This window comes from Aythya marila, assembly GCF_965140915.1.
Source record: "Aythya marila genome assembly, chromosome: Z".
NCBI lineage: Eukaryota > Metazoa > Chordata > Aves > Anseriformes > Anatidae > Aythya > Aythya marila.
In genome coordinates this window covers 26,903,471-26,927,151 of record NC_139080.1, presented here as the reverse complement: position 1 = coordinate 26,927,151, position 23,681 = coordinate 26,903,471, and the positions used below count along the sequence as shown (strand labels likewise).

Below are 23,681 nucleotides of genomic sequence, written 5' to 3'. Positions count from 1 at the left end.
AATTTATGAACTATTTATTAGTGGGGAAATCCGTTATTTCCCAAGTGCAGAGGAGTTTTTGTAATGTGTGTGGATGTGTACACAATCTGTAAAGAAGATGAAAAGGATTGCAAATTGTGTAGTGTGCAGTCTGTGTCTCTCATGAGTACTTGATTTATTTGTATATGTTGTAGCTATTCACCCATCCTCCATGGCACTTTGATTGTTCTTTATTTTACCTTAGGACAGCATTATTATTCTTAGATATTTTATGTGTTACATAGCATTGTATACACTCCTGATGTTTTCATGTTATAGTGTTGCATCTTGATTCCTGTCTCTTTGAATAACATACCAACACATGTGGCATGTGTGCACAGGTGATAGGCTATGTTGTGTTGCTGGAGCAAGAAGATGCTCCGGGTGCACCTGTGTGTTTCAGTGGTAAATTCCAAATGGTGTCTGTGGTGTTGAAATCCCGGCAGCAAGTAAGGTGGGAGAAGCACCTCTATGAGGGGATGAGCTCTTCTCCACTTTGCTCCAGGACAGCTGTGTTGGTCGCTTCCTTTCCAAGCAGAACGTGACCTGTTTTCACATGGCCAGGTGTGGGACATGGTGCCTTGCATCTGTGTTTCCATCACGTACAGCTTCGGGTCTCAGTGAACAAGAGACCCTGAGAACTGTGTGGAGGCAGTGGGGGATTCTTCCTCCCCACCCCAAAAGTCATGAAGAGTTATGTACCTGTGTTGGGTGTTTTGGCTGATCTGGGCAATAAACGTCAGCTTCCTTCCTTCTTCCCCAAGCCCATTGTTGGTTTCACGGTCTGGGGTTTCTCTTCCCGGGAGGTAGTGAAGCTCTGCAGACTTCTGGTGGGAAATTCAAAAGCTGAAATTCTTGAATGCTACTTTGCATTACGTACATCAGTGTTTTCAAATTTTAAGTTTCTCACCCCAGCTTCAGCATTTGTCCCTGCTTGGAGACCTCTCAGGCTTCACAGGACAGAGCACACTAAGAAACCAAGCATACTCTATTTTGGAAATGTAGTTTTTGCATTTTGGTGTTGTACAAACTTATTTTTGCCTTTATACTCATTGATTTACTGCAAACAGCTACAGTACCTGCTTCAGAGAGGGCGGTCAGGGCTGTGAATCCCATGGTGGATGAGTTTGCTCTCTTCTTATCCAGGTTTAGGTGACAAAAATCAAAGGTGATGATTAAAAAGTGCCTTTATCGTCTGTTTTTCTTAGTGGCTACTATAGCATCACGTCTGGAACATCCTGGATAAGATTTCTAGCATACAGCTGCCTGATTGTGTTTCCCATATACATCATGGAGACAGTGCTTTAGTTTCCCGCTCCACAGATTCAGGACACTTAAATGTCACGTTCAGGCTTGTGACAACAGCACCTCAAAGCCAACCTCACTTTATGCACAGTGCAGTGCTGTTCTCATGTGCTTGTTTAATTTTACTCCCAGGAGTGGTTGCATTGTCTGAATGGAGCACTAAGACTCCCCAGGCTAGGAATGAAGATACCTGGTTGAAAGTAATCATACAGTCCACATCTCCAAATATGCATATTGCTTTTTCAGTGCCTTGTCAGGAATTTGTGGACTTCTGTGAAATTCAGGTGACCACCTCTGGATTTAGAGGAACATTACCATAGTCCTGCATGACCCATGCATTTAGTTGTCTGCATTTCTTCTCTGACTTCATACCTCTCTTACTTCCAGTTACACATTAACCCCTATTTGGTCTGCTGGGGGTAAATGTGATGAGCTGTCTGAAAACTATTCGTTGCATCTAGAGAGGGGAATTTGTAATTTCTTTTCTGGCTCTCAGCTTGGTCACACTGATGTACTTCACTTCCCTTTTACTATGTGCCTTCTCAGAAAATTTAAGTTTTGATTTTTGTGGTAAAAGTCAGTATTATGAATTTGGTCATAATACTGGTTTGGACCATTTTCCAAAACAGGTCATTCAAGGCTATACATCTTCTTATGCCAGTATTAAGCATGTTTTAAATTACCGCCATGATGATCATGTGTTTTCTAAAGTTAAAGTATTTTCACGAGCATTTGTGCCTGTTAAAATGTGCAGCTTTTGCTGAATAACTTTGATGACAACCTGACATAACAAAAGATGTAGAGAACTTGTGCCTAGTCGTTTGGTGGTCCACATGTTTTATTTTATCCATGTTTGGAGATTATCCTTCCAAGCACTGTGGCTTTTGTTCACCTGCATCTAAACAATGCACACATCTTACTTATCCATTTACCAGGCAGATAACAGAGATCCACATGCTCTGTTAAAGGGAGACATGCCTTTATTTTATTCCCTTTTGGTGGCTGTGGCACAGTATACAGTCAGAGCATTCATCTCTGAGAAAGAGGATCAGCTTGGTGAGGCGTGCTTGCTGGGTTGTTTCAGCAGCAGAGGGCTGGGTCTATTCTGTGTCATATTTAGGTTGTGTTTTCCTTAATAAGCATCCTGAAGTCCATTACCAACACTTTTCAGAGCTAGGTCTCTTTGGGACACCTTCATTGCCAAAAGAGATGCCAGTCTTAATGTCTCTTCATACACCGTGCTGGAATTTGCATCTGCAATAGGAATAACAACGCTTTTGACTGGGTAGGGTGGGGGATATTTATGAGATACTGTGTTTGAAAATACACTTAATCAATACTCCTAACCTTTCAAATAACAACAACAAAAGGCCTTTCTGGGCTTTAACACTGTCACCAAGTGCAGTGAACTATTACTACCTGCTGTCATTTTAAACTGGTGAAAGGTATTGATGGTCCCTGTAAGACTGATGATGACTCATAACTGTTCATGATGCAGGCTGTTAGCATAACAATTAGTGGGGCTCCAGGAATACAGTGCATGATGTGGAAATTTCTTATGGTTTTGTCCTCCTTTAAACTAAGCTGGCCTTTCCAGTAGAAATAAGTTACTTGTAATTAATAATGCTCTCCCCTGCATTCAGCAAAGTCTTGAAATGCTTTCATGGTTAACACAGTTAGTGCAATGTGGTCATCACTTCATGTATGTTTGAAATCTGAGGGCGAAGTGGGTAAGGAGGTTCAGTGGAATCGTGCTGCATCACAAAGCCCCAAATACCCCGCTTTCTTTCATCTTTTCACTTAAAACTCTGGTGAATATTTAGAGGCATGTTTAACAGCAGACTGGTTGGGGGTGTATAATTGAACCTCCTTCAGCCGAGCACAGGAGCCAAATGCCACCCTTCCAGCTGTACTCACCAGGCTCATACCTGGGGGAGGCAGTGGAGACAGTGAATGCACAAGAGGCAATGTAGAGTTTAATATGATTTTCTTCAGTGGTTGTTGGTTTAAGATCAGCACTCGGAAAACTTTGCTTGCCACAAGAAAGCACTGCCTGTTTTGCCAAATCACATTTCCTTATGATTTTAGCTGCCAAAGTCTGATGAATTGCTGTAGAAAACAATGGTTTACGCTATTTATAAACAAAGACTTCAGGATTTTGGCAGACATAAGGAAATGGTTTGTAGCTTTAGCAAGTCTCAAGATGGCAGTCACTAAAATCATGTTAAAAATCCTACAGGAGGGAAGAAACAAAATGAGAGATATAAGGATGTTTTTAATGGTATGAGATCCCACAAAGCCTGCCAGGACTAGAAACAAAATAGTTCATAGCGTGCCATTTCTAAATGGGAATTTCCAGTTTTCTCTAAGTATAGAGCTTACTGTTCATGGGCTTTTATGAGATAGGATCTTAAAATTAAATAAAAGCTGTGGTGTAGTGTTGCATTTTTGGCCATTGTCCAGGATTTTTTTTTTTTAAGGAACTAATGTCCCAGATCTAGTCAAGCGTAGTTTCTAATCCAGTATTTTGTAACTCTTCTTGCAGTCTGATGGCTATAGGCACAGTGTCTTCCAGAAGCAGTTCTAGAAATATATCTTATATACCTGTTTTCACACTCTATAGAACTGACTGGCTCCCACTTTGTGAAACTTTGCTCCTTCTACAATCAGAAGATACTATGAGGCATTGATGACCAGATCAGGTGCTAGGTTGGTGCATGCTCCTCATACTCAAAAGCAGCTTCAAGAGATCTGTGCCAACAGGACAGATTGACTGTTTCTGTAGCACTTGGTTGGGTTTTCTACTGCTCAGAACTCTGAAATACTGAGTCAGCACACACAGCTTTCTGTAATATCTGCAGTCATGAACACACTATAGAAATATAAGTCCTGAAATTCTGATAAAGATTGTTCGCTGTTGAAACTGGTTGTTTCTGCTTTTGCTACTGAAAAGATATCAGGTGCAGTCTTCATCCCAAACATTGTGTTCACAGATCAAACCTTAATTGATTTCTGTCACTCTGTAAAGACACTATCAATAGTATTTTGTTTATCTCTATCTTAAAATTTTGTTGCTGTTTGTTTGTCTGTTTGTTTTAATAACAGTAATTTACTTCACTGGTTTAAGATTATGTTGCTCCCAGCAGGCAGAATGCTTTGTCAAAGTCATTATTTGGCTGCAAATGGACTGTATTCTGTTCGTATAATGCATCTGATGTTAGATATTTAACATATAGGCCAGAATCCTACATATTTCATCCTAGCCCATAAATCTTGTCCTATTTACTGCGGTTATACTTCTGCAGCCACAGACTGTACAAAGTTCTAGCTTGGTAGGAAAATTGGAAGGTGTTCCTAGCCAAGCTGCAGGAACACTTACTTTTTGTGAATCATTTTGTGGTATCTTTTGTAGTTTTGTTGGCTATAGGTTTCTAGAAACATATACCAAGTGTTAGGCAATTAAGAAATTGGCAGATGTTTGAGAGGCCATGCAAACATTTCTCAAATTGTAATCTTAAGATTTGGTGCTTACTAGTTAAACTTCTCAATTTTTTATGACATTACATAAAAAAGAAAATGGTTTGAGAAATAATTGCCTATTTTCCACAATTTATTTTTTCCAGAGCAGAGACATCCTACCTTTGATGTTCTTAGGAAGCTCAAAACTCCACCTACTTTCTTTGCTGCAGCCAGACATTCTGCCATGTTGAATGGAGGAGACGAAATATATGCAAACTGCATGGTAGTAGGCCAAGTAAGTTTATGTTTGAACTTCATGGAAAGGTGAGAAGCTGAAGTCAGTGCCTTAGAATTGATGCAGAGCTCCTGGATTAGTATTCACATTTCTTATCAATTTATTAGCAGCACTGGAGGTTAGAGAGCATGCAGACCAAACTGTATTTTAGATCAGTGCGTTGCACCTGAAATACCTCTTTATGGTCACACTTCTGTATCATAACTTGGGGAAGGGGGACTGGTCCAATCTTAGTCATTGTGTGTAGTCGAACAGCTGCAAAATTTTGGCATCATGAGGCTGTGTTTTAGTGAAGGCTGAAGTGATCTATTTGTTTATAATGTACTGTTAGCTTTGACTTGGGTGAAAGTTTGAATATAGGAATAAGAAATGATAAGATCGTAATGTTAGAAAAAGGCTGAGATTTTGAGGTGTGATTTCTTTCTCTCGCTTTCTCTTTCTTTTTTTCTTCATGCCTTTGTGCTTTCCTCTCTCCCTCTCCCTCTCCCCATTCAAGCACTACATACACTGCAGCCCTCTGACTGCTGAGGCAGAAGTTTCTGTCAGATGTCAGTATGTTCAAAATGCACCTAAAGTTACTGAGAGATGCATGAAATAACGACCTAGGAGTGAGTAAATAGCAGGGTACTCTTTATGAATATCAGTGAATCCTTGATTTTAATAATATTGTGGTGGTAAGGACAGAGCTGCAGAAATGCTCATGTTACCCGAGTGTGTTGCTGGTGGGACCTTCAGTTTGGATTACCACCCTTTCATAGCTCAACATGTAGCCACTTTAACTTAATTAAACTGCTGACTGGGGCAAAATCCTCCTTTAAGCACTGCTCTGCCAGCATCACTGACCCACTCTGTGGTTGTGTGGAGTGGAAACACTGCCTGCACAGTGATAACTTTGGAGGGAGGAGCAGCTGTAAAACCTGGGAGAAGAATTTTTCATTTATGCATCTCATTTGCACAGCACAAGAGAACTACCTTTGATTGCAAATATGGACCGCTGTAAAAATGTCAGCAGTTCTTTCCATCTCTTATGAAACATTGTTATGAATGGGATAATACATCTCAAATGGGGCTGGAGAGAAGGTAATCAATCATCTGAAAAAAGAGGACTTTGGAAACACTTCCACTCCTTCATTTCTTCTTGCTTATACAGGTGCTTTTGGGAGGTTGTCTTCACTGGCTTTTCAATATTATTCTGCATCTATCTAGACAGCAGTAGTGTCTACCTAAACGACTGACAACAGACTGAATTGAATATCTTATGTAGATTTGACAGAGAATTTCAACCTTAGTTTCATAAAGAATTAAGCGTTTGTAACCAGGGTCTAAATCCTAATCCCTGTTCCTGAGAAAACAGTTTCTAGCTGCATTCTTGGTTTTGTGCCAGAGAAAGGATGCCTCATGGCTTGCAACTGCTTAATGACAAAAAAAGAGAGATTCCTTTCTCATCCTTATGTGGAGAACCTCAGTTTCAGGTCATGCATTTTTATCTCAAAGGTCAGGGAACCAGTATGGAAAAAATAAAAGTGTGCGTAATGTATAGGCTGATTTTTCCAAATTAAATAGTTTGAATTTTCTTCCATATGTTCCCCAGACTAATGTATTATGCATATTTTTTGATTGACTTCAAAATTTTTGGTTACTATCAATTACTGTCAATCCATTACTACTGTCATGCAAAACAGCAGCACAAGGTCTAGAACTTCTTAGCCATATAATTTATCTTCAGTTCATGTGGTATAAAAAGATCTATAAATTCACATGCTACAAGAAGTAACAGAGGAAAAAAAATGAAATAACCATAGAATGGCAAACTAACCTGGTCCTTGTTCCCTGACAAGATATCTTGTTACTAAATTTTATCAGCATTTGCTTTTCCTCTGCAGGTTGGGGATTCAAAGATGAACTCCATTCATGGAGATAGTGTCAGCAGTGAAACATGTTTGAATTCCACCAACTCAGCATCAGTGGCAAAGAGCTCTTCAACTCTGTCTCTGGAGGAGAATGACCAATATAAATGTGATCCCAATGAAAGAAATCAAACGTCAGTAAAAAACAGAAAAAATGTAGGTTTAAGGCATACTGTTTTACCTTCTGATCTGTATGGACCAGATTCCACACAAGACATTCCATACAAGACATTAATTAAGAAGAGAGGTCGACTTTATGCTGACATGAAAGAAAAAAGGTATGGAATTGACTCAATAATATGGCCAGAGTAAGAATTGTTTACAGTAATCTTTTATTTTATAAGATGAGGCAGAATCTGTAGTGATAAATATTTTTTGCAAGGTAAAATCACTGTTCATTAACTGATATTTAAATTGTCTTAATGATCTGTTTTTATATGGTAGTTATGAAGACTTTTATTTATCTTTATTTTATTTACAAACAAAAGGTGTCTTCTAAGCAGATTAATTTTTAATGCAAATTTTATATATTTTTAACCTTTTTTCTTGTATGTAATATACAAAGAAAAAAAAATCAGCTTTTCACCGTAAGTTTCCATTATGGTGTTTTTGTCAGAAATTGCAATTTCACCCTGAGTTTTTCTCACTTTTTGTCATTATTTGGGAATAGTTTGACTATTTGTCATTAAGGGAATAGTTCAAAATCCATTGAATTCTGTAGGAGTCTTTTCTTTCTTGGCACCTATATGTGGAAGGAACAGCATATTCATGAATTCATATACTTTTTAACCTCAAAATACATAGTACACGGTACAGTTCATGTTTCTGATAGGTTCAGACTTTTCTGCTCTTGTGCTGATACAAAAAGTGTGAGGCCAGCAGAGCCAGTTCTCTGAGGACTCTCCGTCAAATAGCTTTAGGTTATGCTGGTTATGCTGGGAACTGACTGGCTTCAGGAATTCAGAGAGAACTTTGGAGAAGAAATGATCATTTTTGCTTTTAGCAATTGGTTAATACCGTAGGGAAAACCAAACCAAAATAAAATAAAAAACAAAAACAAAACAAAACAAAACAACAAAAATCAACCAACCAACCAAAAATAAACAAACAAAACCCAACCAAACAACAAAACAACAACAAAAATGCTGTATTGCTGCTCTGGGTAGAAGAGACCTGAAGTCCATTCCTTCTTATGCAGAAGTAAATTTGAATTTGTATTCCACTTTTCAGGAGTGTTTGGACTAACTGGACATAGGGCACCATATCTATGTAAAAACGCTTGGAAAGGGAGCAGTAGAGGCTATTCATCATTGTTGATCAATATGATTCAAAGTGATCAATAACATTTTCTCTGTCATAGTCTTTCTTTCCTTAAGCAACTATAAAATCCCACTGGGAGGAATGTTGTGGCACGGATAAGGCAACAAATATTAGACTAAAAGTTGATCTTTCTCAGACCTTTCTGTTTTACTAGCTATGGGGATAAAATGCACACTACCATAAATAATCTTCTTTTGCCTTTCTGACATAAGCATTCTTTCTCCTATACTTGTTTAGTTATTCCTGACTTTGTAAGACCAAGGTCAGGTAGCTATATATAAGCTTTAAGAGCTTATATGAATTTTCAGAGAGATGTGATTGACCTTGATGTATCCACAGTGTAAGTGATTCAAATATTGTACATAAAATGAGAAAAATCAGTATGTAATTTCAGTGGCATCTTCCTTGAAGGATCTGGGGTGATGTGGCAAGTTAATTAGTAGATCTTTAAAACATCTTTTTATGTCAGAAAAAATTCCTGGCTAAGGTACCCCTAGTAAGACATGCACTGCTTGCCTATTGACATAGACATGTATTGCTTTTCCAGTTTTAAAACATGACAATAACTGATAATATGGTTGAATAACATTTCTGAGAAATCACATATGATATTATTTGGAAACATTGTGAAAGATGGTCTTCAGAAATGTAATAAGGAAGTAATTTTGGACAGTATTGATAGATTCCTCCTTTGGCAAACTGAATTGTAGTGGTGTGGGAAGGAGTTATTGTGCTAATATTTCTGGTAGAAACTCTGGCTATTTAGAAATACCACACATAACTTAAAGTTTTATGTTGTAATGCTGGAATGTTTTTGCAAGCAGTCAACCAGTCTTTCCAGTAGCACTGATGAAGAGACCATGAACTCACATGTGCAGCCAATGTGACCCGACGTGGGAGACCTCTTGCAGCCTGATGCTGCTGAGCAGTCTTATTGTCCTATTCTGTACAGGAACCCCTGCCAATCAAATTATCTAGATGTTCGATATATTGATTTAGCCAGAGATTTTTGAATATGTTTATAGAATCACAGTAGAGCTTGGGTTGGAAGGAACCTTAAAGACTGTCTAGTTCAACTTTCTGACATGGGCAGGGACACCTTCCACTAGAGTACATTGCCCAAAGTCCTGTCCAACCTGGGCTCAAACACCTCCAGGGATGGGGCATCCACAGCTTGTCTGAGCAACCTCTTCCATTGCCTCACCACCTACATATGCTTTTAAATGTATATATTTTGAAATTAATCTCATAAACTATTTCAGACCCTCCTTCAGATCTCTGTTTTCTTTTCCATCCCCCATCAATTCACAGGTGTAGAAAAGACTTCTGTGAGTAGCCGCATGGTATGGTTTACATAAACACACATGCGCACATAGGCACACAGCAAAATCCACACATCTATGTATCTTCCTGCTGAGATCTGAGCTAGTTGTCTTGGTTCTCTTTATTGTTTATGTAGATTGGCAGGTACTTGTGTGGAACAAAATATCTCCTTTTAAGGGAGATAACTATCATGGTTCTGAATATCATTCTCCAGAGGTGGCTAAATGTGGTGGGAATCTGGGTGACTTGGACAATGCAAATATCTGTACTGCAGATCCACTGGGTTAGGTCAGATAAGTCCTGTGCAAAGTGACCAGGTGATGGGAAAAATGTGAGGGTACTCAAGAGTGTGACTTGGGTTGTCATTTATCAGAGTATGCAGACGTATCATTGCTTTGTGGCATTAAGGTTGAGACTGATTCATAAAATCCATGAGACTTAAAGACTTTGTTGTCTGCTTCAGTTCAAGCCTTGATGACCTTGAAGTAGACAGCGGAAATGATGGTGTTTTGGACAGACCCCACATTTCCTCCCTTCCCCTCGGACCTTCAGATGTGAAGGCTTGCAGCAGAGATGGATTAGACTCTTCTGAGATGAGCAGTGATTTTAATATCAACCAGACAGAATTGCTTTCCTTATCCACCAGTCTGCAAACCAAGGTATGTGATACTGTTTTGATGTGGATTGTCATCCTTTTAAGTTAGTCACTGAAAACATACAAGCAACTCCTGAAATCTGAAAGTGAAAATTCACTTCCGAGGTGGACGTCACAGCTGCTAGTCTCTCCAGAGAACAGCATGGGCAGGGATGTGGAGCAGGGGCTCCATGGTTGTGGCCAGGTTTGTCAGCAGCACAGGGAAAGGGTCACCAGAGACTGCCTTCACCTTTGGAAAAGCATCATTTATCAGAACTGTTTCAGAGGAAATAGATCAGGTTCAGTGAATAAGCATTTTCCAACCAAAATATATTGAGTTAGAAAATGTTTAACCAGCTGTAGTTATGTGAAAGGGTAACAGCTTTGTAAAGAATAAATCCAGTCTGCTGCCTACCATAAAACAATTCCTAGACTCATGGAGGGTCAGCTGGGTTTTGTACAAGGACCAGTGCAGATCTGTCCTCCAGGTTACAGTTTCCTAAAGCATTCTGGCTACATTTGTTTTCGTTAGACCTTGGTGCCATTTCTGTCAATATCTGACACATATACAGAGTTATTCTATATTCATAGAGATTCTTTATATTTTATTAGGCAGGCTACTTGTGAAACTGTAGTTTTATCTGACCTTCAGTAAATAATTACTTGAAGGGAGAAAAGAAGTCCAGCAAGAGCTGAATTCTGTTAGGGAGACTTTTAAAAGCAGTATAAGCAGTTTAGGAATAGCCTGTCTTGAAATTTAAATGATGCATCAAAAATCAGAGGGGGTTCCTTTCAAGCCATATCATTGACATAGTTGGGGATCAGAATGTTTTTTCAAGCACAATCAAAAAAGAACGGGAGAAAAGGAGAAAGAAGCTAACTGCTTTCTTTTGAGACTTATCACTACTTACCAGGACAGGGTGTTAGTCTATATGATATGTTCTTATGGTATTAAACCACAAAGAATTAGTGGTTCCCATAGGAAAAAACCATAACTTGGTCATCAGATAGATGTAATGGTGCACAACACTGGATGATGCTTGCCACCAAACGAGAAAAATGTAAGCTTCCTCTTAGTCTAACCTGCACCCAGAAAACATTTCCTGAAATATACCAGAATTTCTTATGACAGAAGTATGGCAGGGTCTTTTAAGAATTCAAAGTAGACAAAACCTGTACTTGAATTTAAGACTTTAATGAAGCCAAGTAAATATATGTGTGTGGTCAACTGTCTCTTTTAGAAATGTTGCCACTGATTTATTTTGGTTCCGTTGCTGGCAAATTTCAAACCGATACAGGTTCTCATTTGCTGCAATTTGTTGTAGGAATGCTCACTTTCTGGAATTCGGTCACGCTCCTATTCCTGCTCCTCACCAAAAGATGTATTAGGAAGACCTTACATTCCTCAGGACTTCACAGTTGGTGATTCAAATGAAGGTCAGTGCCAGCTCTGCTCTTGCTTTTCATCTGCACCCATGTTTGCCTGCTTCAGACCCAGTGCTGATGTCTTTACTCAGGCCCGTTGTGTCCCCTCGGTACCTGTGTGCACAAGGTCCATGCACTCATAGACCTCACTAGTGCCCGTGAATGAAGGGTTTAGTTGCCCTCAGGTTCCTGTACCATCTTCCCTTGCTTTTCTCCCATGTACTACCTCCTCATGCTGTCCCCCAATACAGCAGCAGATTCTTAGGAGGACATGTGAACTGGGACAGCGAGACCATTAGTCAGAAAAGGTAATGTAGACACTAATCTTCTTTTCCAAAGAGCCTTACCCTAACCTCCTGCTGTGTGCCCAACAGAGACTGAAAGAAGGCTAAAGATGATGCGGAAGCAGAGTCGGAGAAGGCGAGTGGCCCCAGTTTCACTTAGATCCTGGCGAATCTCTAAAATTGTTGGCTTTGTGGTCTTTTTCATAATCAGAACCCACCCTCTCCTTCAAACAAAGTTGGAGGTGTCTTGGTGGGGATTCATGCGTATGACATCTGCATGCTGTTCAAGCTGAGGGTTGGGCTCAGCCTGTTTCTGATCAGATTGAGCTGTCAGATTTATGAGTGAACAGGTGTTTTCCCACGGAAAAATTCTGTAAGAACATCACATTCTATTCCGGTGTTGTCAAAATGACTTTTCTGCTTAACCTGTAATGTCTTACAAATTGTTTCTAACATGCTTTATTCTGAGTAAGATTTTATGTCCCCTTGAAATGAGTACTGTGTGCTGCAGCATGTAGTTGTGCTGCATTTTGTCACGCCGCTTATGTATTTGCAACCATTCGTATCCTACAGATTAGTGAAAAGTCTTTGAAAATGCAAGGCAGAAGGAAATAAATAAAGTATGTCACAGAAGCAGAGGATGGCTGATAAGCAGAACCTTGTAATGTGTGTGCTTAGAGTTAAAACCTTTGACCTTGTTGCCAAAGGGACCGTTGGTGTCACAGAACATTAAGTTTCATCCAGACACCCTTACCTACTCCAACCTGATCTGGGCTTGAGCCCACATCCTGTCCATTCTCTCCTCCCTTCCCCCTAGGACTGTCAGTGCTAGACATTTCCCTGTGTTGTTGGAAACCTTCTCCTTCTCCTTCTCCTTCTCCTTCTCCTTCTCCTTCTCCTTCTCCTTCTCCTTCTCCTTCTCCTTCTCCTTCTCCTTCTCCTTCTCCTTCTCCTTCTCCTTCTCCTTCTCCTTCTCCTTCTCCTTCTCCTTCTCCTTCTCCTTCTCCTTCTCCTTCTCCTTCTCCTTCTCCTTCTCCTTCTCCTTCTCCTTTGGAAAAAAGCTGCTCTGCAGCCCACACTGCAAATGTAGTGTGCTCTGCACTCACCAACTGCTGGGAGCAAGGGCCGTGGATGAGAGGACATCCTGGACTCTGCAGGCTACAGAGGGGCTGTGTCTAGGTCCATTTGGGTGTCTGCCTGCTGGAAACCTGCCCCTTCTGCCCAGCTGCCAGCTCATGAGGCATCTCACTCAGGGCCTGGCTGTGCCAGAGGGAGGCACTGCTGACCCTGTACATGTCAATAAGGTGTAAGCCAAAGAGAGGAATGCACGATGGCAACAGGCTGGTCTTTCTCACACCAAATATGATGAAAAAATGGGAAATCCCCATCTATTTCTGAGGGAAGCTTTTTGATATGCTCAGGTTTAAAACAGCTGCCTGTTTTTATTCAAGAAGGTATTACCAGGCCATAACAGTAAAGGATTTGTCCCTGCTCTGTAGATGGTGTGCTCATGAACAGTGGTCGATCCCTCCTTCAGGCTCTTACACTCTCTAAGTCAGTGTCTCTGCTCCACCCCTGTAGTAAGTACCACGACAACCCCACGACGCTGTTTTGCATGAAGCTGCCTTCATCTTCCTTGGGCACCATGGTCTTCGTGTCTTCAGAAAGCATCCTGCTGCACAGGTTTTGTTTGGCAGCTAACTGAGATGCTGTTTTGGTCTCGCTGCTTCTTTGACTCTGGCTCTCGCTAACCTGAACTACATGTTTGTCTGAAGACGTGCTGATTCTGTGGAGCATGTTTAAGTTTGTATCTAACCTTAAACATGGCACAGTCTGATGCTTCAGGTTAGCTGTTTAAGTATCTTTCTGATACTTTTCAAGTAATCTCTGCAAAACTAAATTACTTCTCATATGGAAATAGTAGAGGAAATTCTAATTTATCAAAACAACCCAGCTTACCTATCTATCTATCTACTTATTTATTTATTTTTGTTTTCTAGGTAGTTAGCTGAAAAGTGTCTCCTTGAGACCTCTCCACTCTTTCCAGGGTGTAAACGTTTAAAAAGTGACATGGTCTGTGCAGTACATAGGCTAGTACTGTTCCTCTTTAGGAAAAGGTGTTTTTTTTTTGTTTTGTTTTTTGTTTTTTTTAATAGTGTTCTAGATAAAGCTGCATTAAACAGGCAATTGTGAATGTTAGAAGAATATCATGAAGATATATTATGACAGATCTGCTAAAAAGCAAAATGGAGTATGAATCATTCAAGTCTGGGTTGTTAAGAAAAAAAAATATATTTTTTATTTTTTCTTAAGACTGTTTGTAGAGGCTGGCATTTGCTGATACCTGTCTATCTCAGTTCTATCAGGTTCCACCAGCTAACCGCAGCCCAGTCAGCAGTGGCGTTACCCTAGAAAAAGCTGCTTCTAATGTACCTATTTGTTTTTGCTTCCCTAATTTTAAAATGACATTGCAAGCGCTTAATGACAAGCTTACGGCCCGGTGGAGGTCGCGTGTTTCCCGTAAACGTGGTGTCTTCCCAGCCTGATGTTGGTTACCTGCTTGTGTCTTGCAGAGCGAGCGTACAGCCTGCCCGAGCACTCCCGGGAGAAAAGGTAGGATGCTCGTCGGGCACGGGTCCCCAGGAGCCGGGAGCGGGTCTGTGCAAGCGTGCTGCCACCTAGGGAGCCGAGCGGGGAAAAAATAAATAGTGTTTATCATCTTTGTAATAATGAGAACTAAAACCAGAATTAAACACTGTAGCTGTAAATGTCAGACGAAGCAACCCCCATCTAGGTTCTGCTCTGTTTCCCACTGGGATGAGTTGTTTTTGCTGGTCTGTGTTTCTAGGATTCAGGAGGAGGAATGGGATAAGTATATTGTTCCTTCAAAAGCAGAGCCTGAAAAATGTAAAGTGAGTCGGACTTTCAGCTTTCTAATGAACAGAATGACTAGCTCGCGGAATAAGTGCAAGGTAATTTGAGATTTATGTCTATATTATTATCTATAATTATGTCACTGTGATTAAATTAATTGTAGATGAGAATCTAAATTTTTATGTAGACATAGCTTGTTCTTTATTGCAAAAAACATGTAATAGGAAGAAACATCAGTCTTTATCTTGTAATTTTAAAACTTATGCAGAATACCCTCAAAAGGCCTTCATATTAGAAAAACAGCTTTCCTTTTAAATGATAGCATTAGCAAAACAACATCAACTGGTGCCGGTGCCATTTTTCAATGTTATCAATAATTTCATTTTACTGTTTAGCCAAAGTTGAAATGTCTTTAGAAATACCTTTAAGAAATAATTTTCTCTGCTAAATAAAATTAAAAGATATATTCCTGTTCTTGTAATCATTCTCAATAAGTGCTCAAGTCTGTAGCATGGGCACTTAGTCATTGTACGTGGGCACTTAATCAGTTGAATTTCCTTTATTTGAAGTTAATGGTACTTCTTGTATGAGTAAATGCTGCTTAGCATTAAAGAGGTGCAGATTCAAGGCCTGTTTGGTCAAACATACGTGTTATGAAAGGTAGATGACAATGTTTGTGGTTTAATCTTGAGACATCTGAAGTGTAGATGAATGGCATCAATTAAAAGATTGAGGGGTGGATTTGGCCTGTGGGTTGTTTCAGCAATTTTGCAGGCTTTCTAATGCACACTGCTGTGCCCCAGGATATCCTAACATATGTGGGTATGAAGATGGTTAGCAAACTACTGCTGGGGTGAGATCTTCCCATGAGGCAGAGCTGGCTCTGAACACATATGTCCAGTCCAGCAGCCATACATGAATGTGTTTCTGTGTGGTCTCCTAAAGCATGACTACCAGAAGTGCTCAGAGGAATGTATGCTCACACCAACAGAAGTACTGTAAAAATAGTCAAAAATTATTAAATCCATTAACACTTATTGAAAATAGGTTATTTCCGATGTCATTTAATATTTGAAGACAGTTTGCATAAGATTATGTGAATGCAGCTTTAACTGCACAGGCATGAGTTTGCCTGTACTCCTCAAGAAGATGCAAACAAACAAACAAACAAAAATATTTTTTGTATGTGGCAAGTCAATAAGACTTCTTAAATTTTGTTTCCTGGCCCTTTCTTTTTTGCAGGTTTTTAAATGCCAGTCTTCCTTGTGTTAATGCTTTCTCGCCTAGCTGCCAGTGAAATTAATGCCTTCATCATTTTAGAACTTTAACAATGTCAGATGTAATAATATATTATAGTATTATAAGTCTTCCAGAACAAGGAATGAATGCTTTAAGATCCTTTGCTCTTAAGAGAATGCTGTAGTGTTTCTAAGGTTGAATCATTTTATCTTCTTTCCTAATGTTCTCCCCCCCCCCTTTTTTTTTTTTTCTTGTCTGTGCTGTTGGGGATGAAGACAAAAAATAAAGATACCAAAGATAAAGAGAAACTGAACAGACATAATTTTATAAATGGGACTTTCTCAGGAGTTATGCCATGTATGGCCTGCGAAAAGGCTCTCCTAGGAAAGGAGTCCCTTCAGTGCTCTTGTAAGTAGTTGCTAGCTTTTGTGTGTGAATTTGCAGTGCTCTGAAACCTGCTTTGGAGATCCTGGTTCAGTGTTTTATGTCAAAAAGAAACCTTGCCTAGATTTGGAAGTACCTACTTCATGTAGTGGGCTGAGGTTGGCAGGGGAGAAGGGGGTAAGGACAGCAGATGAAAACTTCAGAAGGGACCACAGTCATCTCCAGGCAGAGACTTCTTCCAGCTGTAGCATCACAGCAGCCTCAAGTATACTTTAGTAAGGGGATCTGAACGAGGAAAAGTGATGAAGCCTCAGAATAACATCATCTGCAGGCTGAGGACCCTGTTCAGGATCAGGCTTTGAAATGTACCTTCTCTTTCAGATTGCAACATGATTGTCCATAAAAGCTGTAAGGAGTGTGCTCCTGTTTGCACCAAGGTAACTTCCTACACCACACTGTTCTCTTTAGAGAATATTTGCTTTCCAAGGGGTTTAGAAACAAAGTGAAGAAAAAACAGAAAGCACAGGAAGCCTTTGCAGACCTAATGCTATATATGTATGCAAAGCGTTACAAGGGCATTAAACTGTCTAATGTGAACAACACAGCAAGCTCTGTGCTTGAACCAGAATTTCTAGAAGAGGGTCAAAAATAAGTTTAAAGTGTTATTTGTATTTTTTAAGAACTGCAAGGGCAAGTTGGAAAACGGTGTGCCTGGAGGGTACACAAAGGGATTAAAAAGAAAGGCTGCCCAAAGTCATGGACATCCCTTTTGCAGAAATGGGGTCCTACATGTGTGTAATAATGGAAAGCAGTGGGGACTTCAGGAGGTGACCTAGTCCATCTTGTTACTCTGGGGCAAGCTGACCTTTAGCTAACAATTTTGGCAGATGTTTTTCTGATGTGCTCTGGAAAATCTCTCATGGAGGAGACTCCACAGCCTGTCTAGGCACTCGCCCCCAGCGTTCAGCTGCCACTGCAGACAGAGCAAAATCAGGGTTAGAAAATATACAGGCTGCTTCCCTTTAAGTAGGTGTGCAGATATGGTGAAGTTATCATAAGAAATATGTCACTTTCAAAAATAGATGTGTAAGGTCATTGCCCGCATGGAATAAAATGGGTCTAGCAAAGAAGTATGCCACAGTGATGCAGGTCATTCTTCAAATCACTGGAGTGTGTCTTTCTGGTGTAGCTGGGTTTTGCATCATGGTGGCTTGCAGGAAGAATATTTCCACACAGAGTCTTCAGGGTAAACAAGGCTTAAACTGGATGTAAAACAGGTATTTTTATTTGTTTTGTTTATAGCTCTCATGTTATAGCACACATTTCTGGCCAACTAGAGGACACTAGGAGAGCTGAACTGGCAATTTTATTTATTGGGACTGATAGGTTATTTGTCAAGAGGAGACAAGAGCCTTTCCGCACCATTCTTGTTGACTCATCTCAACAAGAATGAGATACAGAAAACATTCACTGAACCACCTCAGGTGAAATACATGTCTAAGCACAACAGCCTTTCATGACAGGTTTTGCAAAGCACATTTTGGAAGGATGGTTGATTCTGCCTCTTGACACCTAGCCCAGACTTCCTCAGGCAGTATCCTGCCACAAGTATTTCAAGTATATTTGAATATAAAGCCCTGAAGATGATCTCCTTTTCTTGCAGCCTTCATGGCAATATTGATACATAAAAAGCAGCTTATAGTAGCTCAGTAATTCTCTTTGGTATAAATAGATTCAGTTTTGTATTGTAGTACAAATAACGTTTTATTTTGACTTAGGTTTATTTGATATTTTTTGAAATTAGGAACATCATTTAGGACCATTTTCTTGAAGCCCTTTTGTGTGATGTTATATGTAAGTGAATTACTAACTTGACTATTTAGTTATCTGTCTGCTGTGATTTCATTGTTATTTCAAAAATAATTCTTTTTCAGAAATCCCAGGAGAGGTACCATAACAAAAGCAAGCCCCAAGCTGGTGTAGCAAGTAAGTATTTTTGTAGGCTAAGATGTGTAAACGTGGCACTTCAAAGTTAAGCCTCTTTGAAAAAATCAGGGGAATGACAACAGAAACTGTCCTTCATCATTCATGGGAATGGAAATCAGAAGTAGCTAGTTCTGTCTTGTGCTTTTGTCACTCACCATATGCATAGATATTTGGGTCTTCTGGTGTTCAGGTTGCAATGTGAGAGCATGTATGATTAGATATTGTTTTCTTATCAATAGTAACCACACTGGAGCTATTCTACTTTGCTGGGAGACTTTTCTTTATATTCTGTGGTAGAATATTACAGTCTTGCACCATGTTTGGGAGGACATTCCTGGTACCTGGTATGGGTCTACAAGAAAACCAGAGAGCATTTTAGTTTAACTATGTTATTAATATATGCTATACATTTTCAAAATGCTATTTTGTGCTTTGCTTCATAGATTCACGGCTTGGAGATATTCCACAGCCTGTGCTGTTCTCTGTGCGTCCTTCTTCCTCTGTGCCTATTGGACTGTCTGCTGGGTGGAGGGAAGCCTTGCCACAGTCCCACTTATTGTCCAAAAGTGTTCCCAGTGCCAGTTCTGAAAGGTAGAGGGTAGCCACCAAGATTCTTTGCTAAATATATCATTCAGCATTTCTGGGAAAATTGCATCCATTAATTTTTTTTTTTTTCCTTTTCCCCTGCTATGGAAGATCTATGCCATTTCCTGAGGAAGACTCTGAGACTAGTACCTGGAGGTCCAAGTCGCGTTCTGAGGAGATGTTACAGGCATTAGGGACCTTTTCTTCAACAGATACATTTATGATGGAAGGTGAGAAGTATTATACAAATGTTGCCTTTTATAACCTATATTCAAAGAGCAAAATAAGTCATTATTTTTAATTAATTACTTTAATATTATTTATTATTATTTTAATATCACTTAATTATTATCATTATTCCTATATAATTAGTTGATACAGGAAGGTGCTTATAAAAGACGAGCAACCTATTTTTGCTAGTTAAAACTGAGTCCTTCATTAAAGTGATACAATCAGACACAATAGTCTTAAAATATAGCTTTTTCTTTCTTCCTGGTAACTAAATCTTTGAAAACTTTTAGAATATTTTTGTATGGTGTGGCTACTGGAAAAAAATAGGGTAAATATATTTGGCATCCTTGCAGAAAAAATATACTTTCTTTCTGCACTCACCTAATTGTTTCTATTGTCAACATACATTGGAAAATATAAACCTACATCCCTTCTGTTTCCCCAGTAGCCTCCAGTCTTGCCCTTGTGGCCTAGAAGGCCAATGGTATCCTGGGGTATATTTGGAAGAGTGTTTCCAGCAGGCTGAGGGAGGTGATCTTCCCCTTTACTCAGCCCTGGTGAGGCCACACCTGGAGTATTGTGTCCAGTTCTGGGCTCCCCAGTACAAGAAGGACATGGAGCTACTGGATCGAGTTCAGAGGAGGGCTATGAACATGATGAGAGGACTGGAACAGTTGTCATATGAGGACAGGCTGAGAGAACTGGGCCTGTTTAGCCTGGAAAAGAGAAGGCTGAGGGGAGGCCTCATCAATGAGTATAAATATTTGAGGGAAGGGTGTTGAGCGGATGGAGCCAGTCTCTTTTCTGTTGTGCCCAGTGACCGGACAAGAGGCAATGGGCTCAAACTGAAGCAAAGGAGGTTCTGGCTGAATATGAGAGGGCATTTCTTTACTGAGAGGGTGACAGAGCACTGGCTCAGGTTGCCCAGAGAGGTTGTGGAGTCTCCTCTGGAGATGTTCAAAACCTCTCTGGATGTCTGTGCAGTGTGCTCTAGGTGATCCTACTCGGCAGGGGATCGGACTTGATGGTATTCAGAGGTCTCTTCCAACCTCAGTCATTCTATGATTCCAAATCTTATCTCCCACTGGTAAACTGCCCTCCAAAATGGATACACATCCTTGTGAGGTGAACAGATATAGGCATTTTCTGTAGGTAGGTGAGAGGCTAAATTTCAAAGATGAAGGGAATCCTTTCACAAAAGGTAGTGTGGATATGCTATGCAGGACATCTGCAAAATGAATAGTGATCCTCCAAAATCACAGATACTTTCGAAAATGATGGATTTTATTTTTAAATTTGAAAGGTTTCTTCAAGTGAAAAAGGGTAAAAGGATTTAATCTGAGAAGATTTTGTTTGTTTGTTCTTCTCCCCTGCTGTCACATTTGCATTTCAATACTACAGTAATGCTATTGACATCTGGCAAGCATTTCTGTTATAAAACCAATTGCCAGCATTTGCAGAAGTTGCTTAAAGTTAATTCCTATGATTTGATGATTTGTCTCCTTTATTTACAAATAGATGTGTGTGTGCAAAGGAGTGTCCCTTAACATTCATACAGCTGGTATATATGAGATACACATTTTCCCACAGAGTATGTGGATTCGTCTCAGTGGACTGACCTCAGCTCAGATGCAAGAGAGTTTGAAGCGGAGTCCTGGAGTCTTGTTGTGGACCCAGCATTCTATCACAAACAAGAAAAGGATGTCATCAAGAGGCAGGACGTCATTTTTGGTCAGTATATCAAAGCTTCGTGTAAGTTTGGAAACAACTGGGTGTAGAAAATGCACTAGGGAACCTGACGTTTTATGTCTGGAAGAATGAATGGCTCAATTTAGAATAATAAGGCTCAAAGAACATTTTTGTCACAGATTATGATTTATTCTAGAGCTAAGGAAATGTAGGAGCGTACTGTTTACCAAAGACATGCCTACCCTGTTCACAGGATGGTTGAGGTTGGAAGAGACCTCATCCAGTTCCCATTTTAATCAGTTGCTATCCTAGCATGCTCAGTGGGGTACAACTGAGAAAGCTGCATTAGAGCTCAATATATTAAGTCTTCTCACTGGCATAATCTATTAGGTTTGAGGCTCACAAAGGAAAATTGATTATGTGCGATATCTGATATATAATATAACATATCACAGAAGGTGTCTAAAATGTTCAGGTGATTACTACACTAAGCTGTTTTCTTTTATGCCGCAGAGCTGGTGCAAACAGAAGTGCATCACATCCATACCCTGTTCATTATGTCTGAAATATTCAGGAAGGGAATGAAAGAAGAACTACAGCTGGACCACAACACAGTGAATAAGATATTCCCCTGCTTAGATGAGCTACTGGAGATCCACAAGCAATTCTTCTTCAGAATGAGAGAGAGACGGCAGGAATCGTGTGAAGTGGGGAATGACCGTAATTTTGTAATCAGTAGAATTGGAGACATCCTTGTGCAACAGGTAGAGACATCAGCTCTGTTAATCCTTCACATAGTCAGGGTTCTCAAATACAATTTACTGAGTTTGAAACTTTTTTGGGGGATGAGAAGAGGGCTAATGTTGCCTTATTAAATTCAATGTCCCCTTAAGGTTATGGCAGGGTGAAATAGCAATGAGAGAAAATAATTACTGACAGGTAACTGATAACAGGTGGACGAACTTGTACATGCATGGTACAAGTGACAAAGAAAGTGATGAATTTGAGATTCTGTTCATGATAAAAAGCTGCTCCCATGGATTGCTCAAACAGTAGCAATGAGTTCGTTTTGTTAACAGCTAGGCAGAAGTGTGAATAATTGATCATGGAAAACAAACTATCCTTTCATTTCTTCATTTCATAAAGTGGTCTGGTGTGGTGTATCTCGGGTTGCTGCTCATTAGAGGAGGGGTCGTCACATGTGCTTATGGTAGCTGTAGTACTGCTAGCTAACTCTGCTTGCTTGCTGCCAGCAGTTTGGTTCCTTGCAATGAGTGCAGCTTTTCACCTTTTGGCAGTCAGTTCTCACCCTGCTGAACTAAAGAAGCTGAACTATTGATATCTGTTTTATAAGTGATGGGGAGATCAGATGAATGCAAATAAGCCTCAAAGGGATCACGTTTGCAAAGGAAGCAGTGTTATACTAGTTGGTCTAGCCATTATTTGCAGGATTGTCACACTTGTGCCCTCTACAGCTTACCTTCCTCTCCTTACTCCTAAAATGGCTAGCCCATTTTTTGTTCTGTGGTGACAGACCCTGTTAGTGACATTCAGAGAACTTGACAAACAAGTAGCATAGAAGTTAGAGGTTCTGAGTATGTACAGAATATATTAATCCTTGGTATATACTTTTATGTTAGTTGCGATGTTGAGCATGATTTAATTATTAATTTCTTCAGTTTTCAGAGGAAAATGCAACCAAAATGAAGAAAATATATGGGGAATTTTGCAGCCATCAGAAAGAAGCTGTTAGTCTCTTCAAAGAGTTGCAGCAAAACAAGAAATTTCACAATTTTATTAAGGTATGTTTCCACATGAATGTGATCCCTATGTAGCCTTTATTTAAAATTTAAGGATCAAAGTTATATTCAGTATCTCTCTTTTAGTAGTCAATAAAAATGTCAAGTTTTTTTCATTCTTAATGAGTGAGCTAATAAATTACAGTTTTCTTTCAAATGTATGAAAGCTTTGGCATTCAGTATATATCACATACATGTTTCTGTTGTAGCATACCTCATCCCTCAGGGCAACAAATCTTCCTTGGGGATGGTTCAGGTAACCCAGCATTTCATTTCAGTTTAGTCTAGCATGTTGAGATCATATTTCTTATTAGTCAGTTGGTGCTTTGATAAGCATTTACTACTTAAGGTATGTATTTGTGTCTGTACAGCTGAGGAACAGCAACCTGTTGGCACGACGCCGAGGAATCCCTGAGTGCATTCTGCTTGTCACTCAGCGAATCACCAAATACCCTGTTCTGGTTGAAAGGATATTGCTGTACACAAAAGGTGAATAAAAGCTGAGTGTTGCTTCACATCTGTAATCATAGTGCATTTCTAATGTAAGGAATATGCACTGATACAATTTATACAAAGAATGAAATTCACTGTTCTGTAGAGAAACACAGCAATGTAAGTAACTACTGTTCAGGCAAATATCACCTAAAGTGTGTGTCTAGTATACATAGTCTTTGCCAAAGCTAGGATGTGAAAATTTCCAGGATTCCAGTGAGGTAAGTCCTAGAAGTCCAGTAGAACATGTTTTAGCAAAAGATCTTGAATAGAGGATGTGAATTAATTCAGGCAAGTATGTGCATGTTCTTCAAAATGAGATACAGTGAAGGATCTTGTAAAATTAGGCAAATTATTGTTCGGCTTTTCAAACAAAAGTTTGAATAACCCTGCAGTTTTGTAGAATATGTTAGAAATGCTAGAAGCTTACAG

At 39.7% G+C, this 23,681-nt stretch overlaps 1 protein-coding gene across 3 annotated transcripts in view; it reads left to right on the top strand.

Moving 5' to 3' along the window:
- The window catches only part of ARHGEF28 (Rho guanine nucleotide exchange factor 28), a 127,907-nt gene that overhangs the window by 69,101 nt on the left and 35,125 nt on the right, over nucleotides 1–23,681 (top strand). For all 3 annotated transcript variants that reach the window (XM_082784005.1, XM_082784004.1, XM_082784006.1), the window contains 16 exons: nucleotides 4,947–5,077; nucleotides 6,961–7,262; nucleotides 10,091–10,286; nucleotides 11,587–11,698; nucleotides 13,470–13,550; nucleotides 14,544–14,583; nucleotides 14,819–14,942; nucleotides 16,359–16,491; nucleotides 16,849–16,904; nucleotides 18,402–18,453; nucleotides 18,897–19,044; nucleotides 19,150–19,268; nucleotides 20,860–21,000; nucleotides 21,472–21,722; nucleotides 22,638–22,760; nucleotides 23,129–23,246. In XM_082784005.1, the coding sequence (XP_082640131.1) occupies nucleotides 4,947–5,077; nucleotides 6,961–7,262; nucleotides 10,091–10,286; nucleotides 11,587–11,698; nucleotides 13,470–13,550; nucleotides 14,544–14,583; nucleotides 14,819–14,942; nucleotides 16,359–16,491; nucleotides 16,849–16,904; nucleotides 18,402–18,453; nucleotides 18,897–19,044; nucleotides 19,150–19,268; nucleotides 20,860–21,000; nucleotides 21,472–21,722; nucleotides 22,638–22,760; nucleotides 23,129–23,246 (2,127 nt within the window). The remainder of the gene's footprint in view (nucleotides 1–4,946; nucleotides 5,078–6,960; nucleotides 7,263–10,090; nucleotides 10,287–11,586; nucleotides 11,699–13,469; nucleotides 13,551–14,543; nucleotides 14,584–14,818; nucleotides 14,943–16,358; nucleotides 16,492–16,848; nucleotides 16,905–18,401; nucleotides 18,454–18,896; nucleotides 19,045–19,149; nucleotides 19,269–20,859; nucleotides 21,001–21,471; nucleotides 21,723–22,637; nucleotides 22,761–23,128; nucleotides 23,247–23,681) is intronic.